General features: G+C 48.4%; 1 protein-coding gene across 1 annotated transcript in view; it reads right to left on the minus strand.

Moving 5' to 3' along the window:
* Positions 1 to 45: 45 nt before the first annotated feature.
* smg1 (SMG1 nonsense mediated mRNA decay associated PI3K related kinase) overlaps positions 46 to 16,973 on the minus strand; it is an 87,277-nt gene continuing 70,349 nt past the window's right edge. The window contains exons 49-64 of the mRNA XM_038300854.1: positions 16,649 to 16,921; positions 16,331 to 16,565; positions 16,042 to 16,253; positions 15,807 to 15,957; positions 14,188 to 14,377; positions 13,802 to 14,076; positions 10,649 to 10,858; positions 10,436 to 10,573; positions 7,802 to 7,954; positions 5,071 to 5,250; positions 4,743 to 4,970; positions 4,406 to 4,617; positions 4,228 to 4,328; positions 3,182 to 3,358; positions 2,999 to 3,105; positions 46 to 1,039 (exon numbers count right to left, since the gene is read on the minus strand). Coding sequence (XP_038156782.1) covers positions 962 to 1,039; positions 2,999 to 3,105; positions 3,182 to 3,358; positions 4,228 to 4,328; positions 4,406 to 4,617; positions 4,743 to 4,970; positions 5,071 to 5,250; positions 7,802 to 7,954; positions 10,436 to 10,573; positions 10,649 to 10,858; positions 13,802 to 14,076; positions 14,188 to 14,377; positions 15,807 to 15,957; positions 16,042 to 16,253; positions 16,331 to 16,565; positions 16,649 to 16,921 — 2,920 coding nt within the window. The 3' untranslated portion in view covers positions 46 to 961. The remainder of the gene's footprint in view (positions 1,040 to 2,998; positions 3,106 to 3,181; positions 3,359 to 4,227; positions 4,329 to 4,405; positions 4,618 to 4,742; positions 4,971 to 5,070; positions 5,251 to 7,801; positions 7,955 to 10,435; positions 10,574 to 10,648; positions 10,859 to 13,801; positions 14,077 to 14,187; positions 14,378 to 15,806; positions 15,958 to 16,041; positions 16,254 to 16,330; positions 16,566 to 16,648; positions 16,922 to 16,973) is intronic.

Here is a 16,973-nt window from a genome sequence, read left to right on the forward strand (position 1 = left end):
GCAGTTTGGTCTGACAGACGTCCAGCAGAGACCAACACCTTTTAATTCACTTCTACGTTTATTTGGCATTCAACAGAATTCAATAAAAGGTTTAAGAATAGACACTTTTCACCGTCACCACAAACCAAATGTTTCCGAATAAAAAGGTAAAACAGGAAAGATTCAAAAAAGAGGGAAGTAGATTCCTACAGGAAGTTAGAGAGCGCAGCACAGACCGAAGGAAAATAACCAACGAAGAAGAAGTCTCTACCTGCTTCCATCAGCAGATCACCAAAAAAAACAAACAGTCGACACCAAAGATGTTTGAGTTTAATCCACAAAACGATGCTGAGTGGAGAAAAGGACTCCGTCTGACCCGGGGCGCCACGCCGCCCCGCAACAGTTTGATTAGTGGTTCTCCCCTCAGCCGTGGGGGGGAGGGCCCCACCCCCACAGGCCCCCTAAGGGGCCCCGTGTCTCTGAGGAAGAAGAGCAGAGAAAGAAGAGATGCCCCCGTCCGTGTGAGGCTGACCCCGGTCAGGTGCCCCCCTGCTGCTGCACCCCCACCCTCAGAGAAACCTCCGCTGGAAGCGTTTATGGGAAACATGGTAGAGTGAGCTCTGCAGGTGGAGGGAAGGTGTTTCCAAGAGGAGGGTTAGGAGGCCTTTCCCCTCCTCACCCCCTCCCCCCTGGCGGCGGTGTTTTGCCCGCCCTCGCCCCTGAAAGGCGGGGGGGTCAGCAGGCTCACTAAGCGTTGCGTTAGCCTGAACGCCGGTGGTTGCAGGGGAATGTGGTGCAGCGATGCCGCGAGGCCGCTGCCCCGGTTTGGATGCCCGGGTGCAAAGGAGGGCGGCGAAGGCTCCGCCTCCCATTTTCCTCCCCCTCGGGTGGCCCGGTGCTGCTGTTCCGACTCCCCAGTCCCTGAGGACTCTGGTGGATCTCCAAGCCTTGGCTGGACCATAGACAGGAAGTAGCATGGTGCTCACACCCAGGCCGTCCAGCCCTCGTACAGCTGGGCCAGGTTGTCCATGTTGGTAGCCTCTCTGATGACGAAGTCCACCTGAAAGCACAGGATGAGGTCAGCTTCCTCCACAGCGTTTTAACGCCTGAACACACCGGCTGGTACGACTCGTTAAAGGAAAAGTCGCTCATATTCAGAATCCAAACTTCTGAAAGTTCTTTAAATCTGAAATGATTCCATCCTGTTCAATAAATGATCAGTGTTTTTAATTCAGAGTAATTTTCATGTGAATGTGCTTTACTGGAGGCATCCATGTTTGTCAAAGAACACTACTGCCACCTACTGGTTAGTGACGTCACGGTGCGGTATCGGCTGTTGATCAAGTCCCAGTGCTGTATCTGGTGTTTGTCAATTTTGAAGCATGGTCTGTGCACTGTTATTCCCCGCCACAATGTCAGAGGGACAATCAGGAACTAGCTAGGACTGTGGATGTCCGTGTGTCAGTTTGACGAGCTTGTTCGCCGTCTACAACCCCTCATCCAACGCCGGACGACACACAGTTCCCCCGTGAGTGTTCCCCAAAGACTGACCGTGGCGCCGCATGTTTTGGCTTCAGGTGCAAACCAACAGACCGTCGCACAGAGCTACAAACTATCGTCCTGCACAGTGATAGTGTCCAGAGTTTCTGCCATTAGGTACCAAATAGGAAATACTCATAGCGTAAAGCGGATGTAGAATTGACTAATCAGAGGCCTCCTGTCTGCAGTCACCTACAATATGGGAGAGGTGCAGCAGAGTGTCTGCAGAAGGACGCACACAGACAACCTGGTTTCTGAGCATAAACCAGACTTCAGAGGTGGAATAACTCTTTTTTCCACTTTTACCCGATGTATTCCAGCATCCAGCTGCCATGCACGTGGGCATTGTCAGTTTCACTATAGCTCTGGTGAATTTCAATGGTGAAGTCCTCTGGAAATCTTCAATAATTGTTGTTGATTGCAGATGTGTCTAGTAGTTCCCATTGATTTAGCTTGGAAAGCGGGGAGAATGGCGCTAGGCTTACCGCACCGTGACGTCACTGCTGGAAGATGGCAGGAGGGAGGGGCTACTAGATTTGGGCAAAAATGGCCGCTCCCAGACTCAGTGATTGTGAGGAAAATAATTATTTTTATTTTTTACTGATTAATGCTAAATTCATTAAATCACAGCGAATGTTGTGTAGGTATAAATAATGATTGATTGATTATTCCTCGCTGAACAGACTTTTCCTTTAATCTGTGATCATTTTCTCTCCATGTCCCACTGACTGCGTATAGAGATGCTCCCACTAGGCAGGATGAGCAGAGTTTTTCCTTCCATCTCTGTGCTATAAACACATTGAAACTGTTTTCCATATTTAACTTGGAAAGATTATTAAAAGTTATTAATAAAAGAAATAAAAAAAAAAATCCACCTGTGCATTCTATGAACCAAAGCTCTACTTAACGAGTCTGTGCAGCATCTAGAACCAGAACAGATAGAGAATGTTCATCTATTAATGACATCTACGTCTAAAGAAAAGAAAGACGCAGCAATAAACTCTGTGGGACGGTTTCCATGGTGACAGAGAGGTGATTCTCAGAGAGATCTGGGAAGTTTATCTTTCTTGTTTCCATGAAGAGGTGAGAGAGATACGCTGCGCTGACCTGCTCTGTCTGCTCCTCCTTATTCTGGAGGATCTCTACTTTATCCGTTTCTGTCCTCCTGAACTCCCGTCATGGGGAAAATTTCTATTTGAATGTTTTTGCTCCAGTCTGTCCTGCTAACTATAAACACGATGCGTGACCCAAACTGACTCTTTCTCAGTGAGATAATGGATTTTATTTTTTATTTTCCTCCAAAGCGGATGTGTTTTACTCTGTAACCGCGTCTCTCTTCCTGTCAGACCAATGAAATTGCTGCTGAATTGCTGCGTAGTCCGACTAAAATAGACCTGGGCTCTATCTCAGTCGTATTGGGTGTGTTCAGGACTTTAGTCTAAAACCAGGAGTTAAACCTGGTTTAACGGGTAGATCCCACCTGCTCAGTGACGCTCATCCTCCTGCTGGGATCGATGTCTCTGCCCTCCAGCTTGGCTTTCACTCTCTTCCACACGCTCACCGCATACGAGTTCCTCTCCTGCACAGCTGCAACACAGACAGGAGGCGTTTCAGAACCTCTCAGAGGAGGCGGAGCTACGGCCAGCAGAGCAGCGGTTGGTACCTCGGCCTGTTTTGGGGTCCCGTACGGCCCTCTTTGGACTCGGGTTGAGGCCTTTGCTGCTCATCAGCAGGTTGCTGGGCGGGGTGTCCGTGGGGGTTCCCAGGTTACGAGGCAGCACTCTGCGTGCATTCTGGGACATCGAGTCCTGCTGCGTCTTGGCTGCACTGCATCGGACGGCTGAAACCAAACACAGAGCTTTAGGAATTAAACCCGACCTAAACCTGAGCTCCTCAGAACAAAGGAAGAAAATCGGAACTCAAAGCAAAGCATAACAGGAGCTGCAACTGGTCAGACCAATCATCTCCTTTCTGATAAAGCTTCTAGTTAGAGTGGCTCAGGTTATCCTGATCTATCTCTATAGTTCTGCTGCTATAGGCTTAGACTGCTGGAGGACATAGGGACCCCTTTTTCATCATTCTGCTTCATTCTATCTCTATTCTCCCACTCTGCAGAATCTGTTAGTTCAATCTCTAACGTTCTGCTCTCTCTGCTTTTTCTCATAGTAGCTTCATCTGGTCTGTTCCTGTTTGGCTGTGACTCCATCCTGGAGAGAAATATCAGCTGTGCTGCTGCCATCAACACCTTTGTTTCTAGATGTTGGAGCTTGGCCTGTTTTCCAGTGTTTAGTCCTGTTTCTCTTTTTCTATGTCTGCTTCTGTCTCCTTGAACCCCAGTGGGCCTCAGCAGATGGCCGCTCACACTGAGCCTGGTTCTGCTGGAGGTTTCTTCCTGTTCAAAGGGAGTTTTTCCTCTCCACTGTCGCTACAAGCATGCTTAGTGTGAGGGATTGCTGAAGAGTCAATGAGTCGATGCAATCAGCTGGTTTTCCTTAGATAGAAAACTTTGAATCAATCTGACTGGATGATCTGGTGAACTGGAAAGTGACCTGAGATGACATGATGTGAATTGGAGATATAGAAATAGACTGAATAGAATCTCCTTGGAGATTAATGCGTCCAATCAGAGGGTCTGCACTATCAGAAGAAGCAGAGTCCAGTTGATGTGAGCTTCCTCCTGCATAAAGCTGCTGTGTGGCTGCTTCATACCTGCAGCGAAGCTGGTCTGAGCTGAAGACACGGGGCTGGAGCACTCGGCCTCTCGGTCTGTCACCAGCGGGGAGGCGAAGCCCACCAGGCCGTTATAAACGCTGCGAGGGACAGAGAGACGTGGGTCAGAGACGGGTGGCCTGGGAGCAGGCGGCTGAGGAGCGGCGCAGGGTTCTACCTCTGGCTCTGGGCGTGCAGCTCCTTCAGGGTAGCGGGGATCTCCTCCAGCAGGTCCAGCTGCTCCTGGCTGCGGTGCTGCCCACTGGCCTGGACCACCGTGAACAACACCAGCTGGACGTTGTCCTGCCAGGCTTTGTACTCCAGCAGGTAGTGGCGGACGCTGCCTTCGTACGCCACCTCCTCTCCGTCTGCCAGCGCCGCTTCCTCATCCTGGAAAACAGGAAAGCCATTTAAGCTTTAAGCTATAAACAGGTTGGTCCTGAAGAAGTTCTACAGCTTTCTGTCTCCCTCCAGTGAAGGAGTGAGTTCAAAGGTCGCGTCCACAGCCGCGCTACCTTGGCCATGGCTTTCAGCAGGTGCTTGACGTCGGCCAGCTGGCGGTTGTGGTTGGAGAGGATGGTCTTGATGGAGTCGATCAGCAGCTGCAGCGTCTCTCCGCAGGCCTCCAGCTGCTGCTCCCGCTCCTCCTGCTTCCTCCGCTCCACACTCAGCTCCTCCTCCAGCTGCCTCTGGGCACAGCTCAGCCAATCGGGGGTTCCGATGGGCAGGTCCACCGTCGGACCCTGTGGAGACGCAGGACAAACAGAAAGGGACCGTTTTCAGGCGGTGGACTCAGGCGGAGGAGGAGGAAGGGGCGTGGCCTGCTGAAGGAGAACAACCCACCAGTCTGTGGAGAAGCTGCAGCTCCAGAGGAGAAACTGTGCTGCTGAACTGGGAGGCGTAGGAGCAGGTCTGCTGGCAGCGCTTCAGCAGCTCAAACAGCGCCGTGTCCATGCTGAGCGCCTCAGGCGAACGCGTCCGCAGGCCCTCAAAGTTCAGGATGGTGGAGCACAGGAAGGTGACCTTCAGAAACAAGTTCAGGTTAGATTCACCTGTTTTCTGCTCTTTAAAAAGCAGCAGAGGACGGAAGCTAGCGGAGCGCTAACGGAGCCGTGGTTCCGTCCATCATACAGACGCGCAGACAGCTTATCGTTAGCCTCGTGATTAGCCGCGGTGCTAATCAGCCATGCTTGATAGAAACATCCGCGTAAACTTTTCTACATGTTTAATTCTTTCTAATCTAATTCTTCCACAGCGGGTTAATAATGAAGAATTAAAGTCCTTAGAATATAAATACATTCTATAAATGCTGACGGGTTCAAAACATAGAAATATTTTCTTAGTGCTACCATGCTAACAGGATTCTGCATAGTAGGTTGAGGTTCTGTGAGACAAAGCTGAGAAACGACGTCTTTTTGTTTCTCAGATAAAAAAAGGATAATGAGAGAAAATCTGGATTTTTAGAACGTTGGAGTCGATTGAAGGAAGCACAGGAGCTCAGAGGCAGAGGAGGCCTCTTTTCTTCTGTTTTCTGATCAACTGTTCGATTAGCATTAGCACATCTGGCATCCTATTGGCAAATAGTAGAGAGAGAGAGCGCCTGAGAGCGCCACCTACAGGCAGGGAGGAGTTAAAACCCACTGCTAAAACCGTTCAGTCTTACCAGGGTTTATACAGGAATGATTAACTCTAATTTAATGCTTTTTAATGCCAAGTGTGTGTCTTTATATTTCTATACATCTATAAATGTATATCTATATATATGTACAAAACGGTGAAATTCTTGGTTATCTTTACCGTTGACAGGCTGCAGCCATGTCTGGAATTCCTCGTTTTTGGTGAAATTTGCATTTTCCGATTCTCTAACTTTTTCTCCACCTTGAGCTTTTTTTCTCCAAACACACGGCTTTACGATCAACCAGAAGCAGTTCTGCCCAAATATATTGTGATAATACATCTGGCAAAATCATTTTTAGAATTGTATTTCTTTTTTTAAATAAAGCATTTTAAATGACATGATGACATTCAATACATTTCAATCAGGGTTATAAGGAAAGTTAAAGACTTTTTAATGCCTCTTAAAATAAAAATTTAAGACCAACTTGACAATAAACACAAGAAAAACCTGGAAGTGACAAATTTACACCAGATGTTTATTTTCTGTCCCAGTTGATATGTTTCCAATTTTGAACAACTTTCCAAATAGGAAGAAACACAAATAACGGATATATGTTTAAGAACTTCTGAACTGAATAAACAAACTTGTTTTTTCCGTACTCAATCCCTTCGCTTTCTTAGTCGGCCTACCATCAAACATTATCCGGAGATGTGGTTCTACTGATACTGCTGTTGATGTGAGAGATGAATGTGGAGGCGTTGCTGAGACAAGCGTGGAACAGAACGGAGAAAAACCCGCTGCTTCTCCATAACTTCAGTTTCCCGCTTCGCACATGTGACTCCACTGCTTTGATTCCCGTCGTGCCTCATCTACATTCCCTGGCAGTGGTTTTAGCCATGCAGAAAACTCTTGGATAGCCTATTTAAAACTTCCCCATCTTCTCCAGATAAAAAGTTACTGGCGCATCATCCCAAGGTCCAACTGCAACATCGTTTTTATACGGTAGCGCTATCAGGACGGAACCGATAATGGTTACAGCGAGCAGTTCTGTAAATCTAAGAAAAATATTGTCAATTATTTTATTGTTTGATATTGATTACAAAAACAAAATCCTATTTATTATGTCTTAACAATTTTAAGACCTATGAAAGACTGATTTAAGACATTAACAGGGTTCTTGATCTGCAAGAATCCTGTTAATGCCAGATCTTATTTAAAAAAGAATATTTTAATGATTTTTAATGATTTTTAATGACCCGCGGAAACCCTGCTTACGCCAAGTTCGAATTCAGGGGCTGCGTCCTCTGAACGCCAGATTCATCTACCGATTACGTCGTAGCGCAGCGCCGCGGTCTGTCCGGATCGGAAGAATGGCATCCACTCTTTTCCTGCTTTGTCTGTCAACTGTCATGGTTGCTAGGCGACAGAGTGAACAGCAGTGAAAGCTGGAGAATGCTGGACCCGTTTGAACCCACAGCCAAACTCTTCTGGCCTCCTTATTTTCACTGTGTTCGATTTCAGAGGCTGCGTCCTCCAAGGACCAGGTCTACCTGGACCGGGTCCTTGGAGGATGCAGCCTCTGAAATCGACCCGGTCTACCTGGATGTCAGATTTGCGTTTATCTCTTTAGTTTAGTACAAATAATAGACTTTAAACTACCTCAACTGGGGTGCGTCACTTTAGTCACATACAAAAAAAACAAAAAAAAACAATGCAAGGTCAGATCGCCATACGCTTCAAAAAACACCAAAAAGTAAGTTATTAAGTAGTTTTCTCTACATGACTGAAGAGATAAATGTCTGTTGAGGTAGTTTAAAGTTTATATTTCTCACAAATGTAAAGTGATAAACTAAAGGGATAGACGGGTATTGAATATGGTTATGCTGGTCTGACTGGGTATGCTCATCTGACAGAACGGTGTTTCGACGCGTCCCGGTTTTGCACGGCGGGTTTTACCTGGCTGGTACGCTGGTTGTCTCTGGCCACCATGGCTCGTCTGTCTCTGATGGTCAATTCAAAGTCCTGCAGAACCGGAGCCAATGCTGGGTTTGCTCCACCGGCCCATTTCAGGCGCTGCTCAATGCTGCCCTCTAGAGAAGCCAGTTTCTCCTGAGAAACGAGTCCAGAGATCAATGCTGGTTAATCATGTTGTTCAGTGGGAGCTTTGATCAGGTTATATCTGTTCCAATAACGTGGCAGTTTATCATTAAAATGAAATGCCTCACTTTTTCAAAAATGAACTAAGTTAGAATTACCCTTTAAATGTGTGATCATAATATATAGAAAGAAATGGAAAATACTGGATGCAGGGAAGCTTTAATTTAGCCAAATAACAGAACTTCAGAAACATACAGACAGGGGCTGATTTAGGAAATGTGGGGCCCAAGGCAAAGACAGGCAGGGGCCCCTCTGAACTGAGAAGACAACACAGAACAGCCCCATCCTCCAGATAGAGAAATGTTAATAGAATAGACATCCATTATCTGTTCTAGGTTGTGTCCCTCTCTTCTTGTTTTCCTCTCTATGTTTTGTACTAAAACATGTTCAAACAGCATTTATTATATATTTAGTTTCTATTTGAAAATCTGCTGCTTCAAGCACTTTTTGAGGTTTAATTTATTCAGGCCGTTTCTCAATCGGTGTACTTGTGCGTTCTTGTGTCCTCGTGAAAACGTCATCATCCTCAGCCCTAGCACTGTTCCAATTCACTAGAACAGCAGACCGAGAACGTCAAAGTCCCCGGATGTTGTTCTGGCCCCTCCCTCTTTACCCAGCATGCATCAGAGAAGAGCTGTCAATCCTCCAGACTGACAGCTGTCCCAGCATGCACTGCGGCAGCAGCAGCTTTAACTTAAAAGTATTAAGTTAAAAGTTCTCTTTTCTGTTGCTGTGGTTCAAGAAAAGTACGTTTTAAGATAATTTGAGGCGAGAATATAACACTTTAAAGGAATAGTACACCCAAAACATGATTAGCCTTCATTTTCTACTCACCCCCATGCTGAACAACACTCTGGAGTACTTTTTTGATATCTCAAATGCATCTGGAGATCTGGGAGGCTTCTTGCTGTCTGCTGACATTCAAATAATGGAGGTCTATGGCGCCCGAGACAGAAAGGTCCATAAAAGTCCACAAAAAACGTGTCAATATTCCTCCATACTGCTCGTCCAATGTATTCCAAGTGTCCTGAGTGGGTAGCGTCCATAATTTACTCGAAACGAAGTCATTTAGAATGTTTTTAGAGCATAAACAGTAGTGTATAGGATTTCCTGAAAGCGCGTTCACGAGTCTACGGAAACCGCGGCAGACCAAATTAGATGAAAGTGCGCATTCAGCGTTTTGTGGACTTTTATGGACCTTTCTGTCTCGGGCGCCATAGACCTCAATTATTTGAATGTCAGCAGACAGCAAGAAGCCTCCCAGGTCTCCAGATGCATTTGAGATATCAAAAAACTACTCCAGAGTGTTGTTCAGCATGGGGGTGAGTAGAAAATGAAGGCTAATCATGTTTTGGGTGTACTATTCCTTTAAGCTATATCCCTATATGGCTCATTTACTGATTTAATGCTTAAATGAAAAAAAAGTTCTGATGTTGAGAGAACCAAGGCAACCAGCGGCGCTCTGAGGCTAAATGCAGCCAGGGCTAACGTTAGCCCGTCTGCAGCGGCCCTCTCCCTGCATAGCTGTGTGTGAAGGACCGTTGGCTCTGATGGAGCTATTTTAGTTTTTTTTGGCAACATTTTAATTTGTGTTTATTTGACTATGTTCATTACACCAATCACATGGTGAAGTTTGCAGACGACGCCACGGTGGTGGGCCTCATCAGAGACGACAACGACCTGGACTACAGAGAGGAGGTGGAGCAGCTGGTGGTGCAGAGATAACAGCCTGATCCTGAAGGTGGAGGAGACCAAGGAGATCATGGTGGACTTCAGGAAGAAGCGGCCTGATCACGCTCCACTGCTCATCAACAGCTCAGCTGTAGAGGTGGTCATTCATCACAGACACCCTCACCTGGACTGGAAACACCACCTCACTGGTCCAAAGGGCCCAGAAGCGCTTGGACTTCCTGCGGAGGATGAGGAGAGCCCACCTGCCCCCCTTTAAAAAATGAAATTGTCTAGAGCTGTTTTAAACAGATTTAGTCATTTTGTACACTTCTGTATAAAAAAAATGACTAAATAAATCTATCTCTAAATGAAAAAGGTCATAATTTATTATTATCTAGAGACTATTAATAGGAGGTGAAATGCGACGAGCTTTGAATGTGGTGATGTCATCAGTGCGTACTGATGACATCACCACATTCATTCCCGTTCTCCCAGACTTTTAGGGTTGCTCTATAGAACATACTTGGCGAGGACACGAGTCCGCACTCGCGTTCTAGTGAATTGAGAAACGGCCTCAGAGTGGGGAAAGAATAAAGACCAGATCAATCAAGTAGCAGAATAATGGAGAACCGGCCCAGACCAAGGGGTCAGTTCATGGACTCGCTGTCTCTCATTGGTCCAATTCAGCCGAAACACACGGATCAGATGTGATGTCATCACTGTGAGACACCCAGGGAGTCGTTGATGGCTGCAGACACTGACCTGAATGGCTACGATGGCGCCTTCATCCTGGCTCAGCTTGTAGAGCTTCTTCTTCATGTTGCTGAGGATCACGGGGCGGGGCGCCACGCTGACACCTAGTGGCTGATTATTGGGCCCGAGAACATCCTCATGCTGCCACTAGAGGGCGACAAAGAGAGTAATGTTTAGCCAGGCAGCAGGAGGACAGGGCGCTGGCATCAACCCTATCAGTACCTGGAACATGGCGCTATGCAGCTGGCTCCTCTGCAGGCTGGCCTTGGCAGCATCCAGATTGATTTCCAGCCTCCTCAGCAGGTCCACCTTCTTCCAGGCCGTGTCATAGGAGGAGGCCAGGACCGTGCATCTGTTCAGCAGCAGCTGGGAGACTCGGCCGGAGGCCAGAGTCTGCTCCACCGCCTTCTTGCAAAGCTCCTCCAGAGAAACCTGCAGAACCAGGAAACATCGAACCACTGAGGGCCTCTGATGCTGAGCCCTCCCCTCCCTACTAACTAGCCCAGACCCCCCCCGAAAGGCTTCTGTTTAGCCATATTTTACTCCTAAACCCTATTCACATGGAACTAGTTTACCAAGGGACCAACTGGGACTTGTAATATTAACAGATTCTTTGTTTTAATGCCAGTAATTTGTAAAGTCAAACTTCTCCAGAAAATGACCTTCAATTTTCCTCTAAACTCTGAGGCGCTGTGAAAACTCTGATCCCATACCAACGGGCATCTGGGTTAAGTGGACAGAACTGGGTGGGATAAATGTGATTAGCTGTTATGTCTTTCCTGGTTGCATTTTTATTTGGTGAAGAAAGGAGGCTGAAAAAGTTTGGGTCGCAGACCACCACACCTTCCACGGGGTTACAGGGTTACAGCAAAAAAGCTGGATGAGAAGAAACATCTCCAGATCCAATGGTTGATCCCATCATGCAGCGCTCTGTGCGCTAACAATGACTGGCCAGTGCCGACAGGAACGGCTCTGACCATTTCTGGGGGACATCAGGGTGCGGTTATCCATTCTCTTAAAAAGCTGATATATTTATTTATTTAAAATTAAATGAATCCCCTATGACTATGAGTCTAGATGAAGCTGCTACAGGAGCTGCTGCTGCCACCAAATCCAGGCTTTAGTTTCATACAGAAAGAACTCCTGGATCAGCGCTTCCAAGCATTTCTACTGTTCCTGCTCTCAAACTCAGCTGAAGGGTCACTGAGACCACGACTGGTTCTGCTGGAGGATTCTAGCTGTTCAATTTCCCTACGGACCATATTCCCTACAGACAGCGTTCCTCTACGGACGGCGTTCCTCTACGGACGGCGTTCCTCTACGGACCGCATTCCCTACGGACCATATTCCCTACAGACGGCGTTCCTCTACGGACGGCGTTCCTCTACGGACGGCGTTCCTCTACGGACGGCGTTCCTCTACGGACGGCGTTCCTCTACGGACCGCATTCCCTACGGACCATATTCCCTACAGACAGCGTTCCTCTACGGACGGCGTTCCTCTACGGACGGCGTTCCTCTACGGACGGCGTTCCTCTACGGACGGCGTTCCTCTACGGACCGCATTCCCTACGGACCATATTCCCTACAGACAGCGTTCCTCTACGGACGGCGTTCCTCTACGGACGGCGTTCCTCTACGGACGGCGTTCCTCTACGGACCGCATTCCCTACGGACCATATTCCCTACAGACAGCGTTCCTCTACGGACGGCGTCGCTAGGGATGGGAATCGAAAACCGGTTCCTGTTAAGAACCGGTTCCGTATTTTCCGATTCCATGGCATCGTTTGGCAGCTTACTGAACGATTCTTTTTTCGATTCCCGCAGCACCAGAGCCTAGAGCGCCGGCTCTGGGGAGCACGACTTACGTCACGTTTTTTACGTAAGTTACGTAAGTTACGCAAGTTACGCAAGTTACGCAAGTTGGAAGAACTATTCGAGGAGGAAGACAACGAGCTGCGGTCACTTTGTGAATCAAAGCCCCGTCTTTCCTTAGCCCAGAGGGTAGATCAGGAAATCCAGCTCTATAAAAGCTTGCCCTCCATCCCCTGCAGGGATAGCGCCACACTGTGGTGGTGGAACAAGCAAGATACGCTGCCCTTGCTATCTGACTGGCTGAAAACTACCTCTGTGTGCAGGCTTCATCCACCCCATCTGAGAGGGTGTTCTCCATGGCTGGAGACACCATAAGCCCTGAAAGATCCCGTATCCTTCCAGAAAAAGCAGATATGCTCATCTTTCTGCAAAAGAACTGTTAATTTTCCCTACTACTGTTTTATAATTAGTATTTTTTGTTATTTAAAATAGGTTATTATCCCATCATTTGTTATTAGACATTGTTGGTTATTAAGTTTGTTCTTGTATATTTATTTTTCATTTAAACACAGATGTTACTCCAGTTTCACATTTCCTGTGGACATCTTGATCTTGTTGAGTTTGTAAGATTGTGCAATAGTTAAGTAAACAAAGTTGATTCTGATAATCAAACTGTTTGTTCTCCTTTTTCCCCCAAATTGGAATCGAAAAAAGAATCGATAAAGAATCGAATCATTTCATAGAATCGAAAAGGGAATCGGAATCGTGAAAATCTTTTCAATTCCCAACCCTAGGCGTCGCTCTACGGACGGCGTTCCCCTACAGACCGCGTTCCCCTATGGACGGCGTTCCCCTATGGACGGCTTTCCCCTATGGACGGCGTTCCCCTACGGACCGCGTTCCCCTATGGACGGCGTTCCCCTACAGACCGCGTTCCCCTATGGACGGCGTTCCCCTATGGACGGCTTTCCCCTATGGACGGCGTTCCCCTACGGACGGCGTTCCCCTATGGACGGCGTTCCTCTACGGACGGCGTTCCTCTACGGACGGCGTTCCTCTACGCACGGCGTTCCTCTACGGACGGCGTTCCTCTACGCACGGCGTTTCCTCTACAGTTCTGCTGGAGGATTCTTTCTGTTAAATTTCTCTACGGACGGCGTTCCCCTACGGACGGCGTTCCCGTCTTGCATAATTCCCACCTAGAGAGCTGTATTATGGTGGACCGCCGACAGGAGGCGAGGAACTGTGCTAGCGTGATGTGTAAATAGTCTTAAGAACCGAGCTGGGCACGGTTAACTGACCCAAACTGGGTGGGAACTCTGCATGGATCGGTTTCAGAGGACTAGTGTAAATGGGGCATATAGATCTGGTTTCCCAGCTGCTACTCCGTCACCCTTCGTGTTCACAGTAGAGCTATTTAATATTTTTCAGTCATCTTGTTTTTATGCGTTTTTTTTGGTGGGGGGGTCCTGGGATCTAAAATCTTAATGAAATCAGAGACCCAACAGAATGAGAAGGTCCTAATCCATCTCCTGCTGAGACTCAGAAATGGCCACTCTACCTTGATTTCTGCCCCAAAGTCCTTGGCCTCCACCTGAGCTACGACATCCAGAGCCAGAGCTGACAGGGTGCTGCAGAGGGCCAGACCGATGGCCTGGCTGGGCAGACCCATCAGCATCTGGCGGACAAACTCCGCCGTGAAGGCCTTGATAGGCCGAGTCATCTGCTCCTCGCTGACCACGCCTGACCCCGTGCTGCTGGGCCGCCGGTACAGAGGCTTCCCCAAACCTACGGGTCCATTGGTAGAGATCAGGTCTTCAGCTGGAGGGCAGGTACCTGATGAAGGAAACCTCGAGTCCATAAAACAACCAGGATCTGAAACCAAACCCTGCAGTTTTTTAGAAGGTTTCTGCAGGGCGCCATGCTGACGCCAAGAGCAACGCTCACCGGACAGAGTTTGAGCAAACGATGAGCAGAGGAGGAAGAAGTCTCTGATGGTCTGCAGCCTCTTCAGGAAAAACACCTCATCCATGAGCTGCCGCTGAGTCGGGCTGTCAAAGAAGTGGAGCTGTGCTGCCCTGGCCTCCCTCAGAACATCCACCTTCCTCCAGGACGGCGGCACCTCCAGAGAGCTCAGCTGAGGGAGGGAGAGGAGGACAACGTCATCAGAAATAACCAGACCCAGGTGTTCAGGTCTGAGATACTGAGCGGCTGGAGATAACCACATCATCATCATCATCATCTTCATCACCACTCAGTTCCTCTTTAAGACAACACCAGGTAACCTTTTAACCTTCATAAAACATTTTAATAGCTTCTGTGATTCTACGTTGACCTACACCTCTGTCATTGCCTGATATTCCTAAATTTCCCTGATATTTGTTCCTACATATGTGGCTCCTTCCTGCTGGGATCTATATGCATTAATGTGAGATTATTATCATATTTATCTGTTGCAAGGAGATGTTTGGGGACTCTTGCAGGAATACGCTACGAAACCAAAGTCGAACGTGGAGCTGGAAAAAGAAACGTAGTTCAATCCAACTGCAGGCGACCAGAGATCAGGATGTTACCACTATACGGGAAATGCTGTCTTCCTTCTGGCAAAACAATACAGCTTTTCTCCACTAGGGGGAGCCAAAATCCAACAAAAATAAGAAAGCTGACTTGACACATAACACCATAATAATAATTGGAAATAACTATCCAACATTTTAACTTTTTGTAAAAAATTTATTTTTTTCCCTACATTTTGAAATCAATACTAACAAAGTATTTCAAGATAATTATTTAATATGTCGGTTCTTTGCTTTTGTACATAACAAACCACTAATTGTTTAAAATTACTTAATTCAGAATTGTTCGGGTTATCCATAAGTACTGAACTTTGCTGAATCGAGCCACTAAACTACTGTAAATAGCAGTTTCAGCTGACGCTCTTATAAGTGGCGTAGTAGCACAGGCACACTCAGTAGGGTTAAACAAGCGCACCCTTTCCCAGGCTGTTGTTCTATTGGCTGGAAAGGTTGCTAGGCGACGATCCAGCTGCAATCCGAGAGAGAGCAAAAAAAATCCACAAGCAGAGCCTATGGGTTTGCGAGCATATCTGAGATTCGAGCAGAGCGCGGTTTGTGCGTGAAGAGATGGAGGCAATTTCTCAAATTGAACATATGCGCTCTGGCATTATGGCAGGATAATTCTCCCATACAGATGTGTCTAGTAGTTCCCATTGATTTAGCTTGGAAAGCGGGGAGAATGGCGCTAGGCTTACCGCACCTTGACGTCACTGCTGGAAGATGGCAGGAGGGAGGGGTCACTATATTTGGGCAAAAATGGCCGCTCCCAGACTCAGTGATCGCAATGAAAATAGACTTTTTTACTGATTAACGCTAAATTCATTTAATATAAATAACGATCCATTATTTCTTGCTGACCGGACTTTTCCTTTAAGATTTAACGGCGTTAAAAGTAGGAATTGGGAACTTCTGAAGCTGCAGGTGGATCTGAGGGTCAGAGATCATCCATCAGATACGCAGGTAACCCATCGTGACCCTCAGGTTAGCTACCTTCTCGGTTAGCTGTCCGAAGGCAGCCTCCAGCTGGGTGAACATGCCATCGAAGGCAACCAGCAGCATCTGACCGGCGGACATCTTGGGCGTCTCCTGGCCGTCCATGCTGTGAGGCTGGATCAGCTCCGAGTACTGGGCCCGCAGCATCCTGAACAGAACCAGTTTCACACAGTTTACTCTCTCTGTTCACTCTGAGCGGCCGTCGGAGAGAAGCGATGAAGAGGAGGAGGACCTGGTGATGTGTAGCAGGTGGCTGTGGCCTTCGTGGTCCAAGCCGGTGGTGGCCTGCAGGCTGTCGGCCAGGCCCTGCAGGCTGAGCCCGTCCGAGCTCTGCTCCACCAGCTGCTCCAGCTCCACCAGCATGGTCTCCAGGGTGGGCTCTCCTTTCATCATGCACCGCAGAGCCTCGGGGAAAATGATCTGCCTGAAGTTGGTGTTCAGCTCCTGCGTTGGACCATAACAACCATCAGAACATCTCCCACCGCAGTCATTCCTGCTGCGGCGGCTGAGGGAGGGCGTACCTGCAGGCAGGTGTAGACGGCGTTGGCCAGGTACACGGCCTGGGTGGTGAGAGCCGGCGCCGGCAGCTCCAGGTCGTGAGGCAGCAGCGGGCAGCGCTGCAGGAGCGTCATCAGGCCGCAGACGTTCCCCAGCATGCTGCATAACTCCTCCAAGAACCAAGCCCCGTCCCGAGACGTCAGGTCCACCAGCTGATCCCCGGCGCTGGCTGCGGCACCCTCCATCACCAGGTTACGCCTGCCGCCCGGAGAGGATCAGAAGCATCAGCTCAGAGCTCATTCCTTCCTCTAACAGCGTTTAAAACATGGGTAGAACCAGACCTGCAGAGAGTGCACAGGGCGGAGGTGATGACGGCCGCCAGGCTCAGCGATCCCGGCTCTGCGTTCTCCCGCAGGAAGACTGCGATGCAGTTTTCTATCTCCTGCAGCTGGTCCTCGCAGGCTGCAACCGTGGCGCCCTCAGCCTTCAGCCGCTCCGCCTGGAGCAGCGTGCGCTCGTTGGCCTCTGCCACTTGGCGCTGCAGCGCTAACTCCATGCTGGACAGGAACTGGCAGGACGCTGCAGGAGGCTGAGGGGCAAACAGCACTTCGTACCTGAGGACGGAGACAGAGGAACATCTCAGGAGGACAGGAGACGTCTTCAGGT

This window comes from Cyprinodon tularosa, unplaced genomic scaffold (assembly GCF_016077235.1).
Source record: "Cyprinodon tularosa strain WSP-4 unplaced genomic scaffold, ASM1607723v1 ctg1122, whole genome shotgun sequence".
Classification (NCBI taxonomy): domain Eukaryota; kingdom Metazoa; phylum Chordata; class Actinopteri; order Cyprinodontiformes; family Cyprinodontidae; genus Cyprinodon; species Cyprinodon tularosa.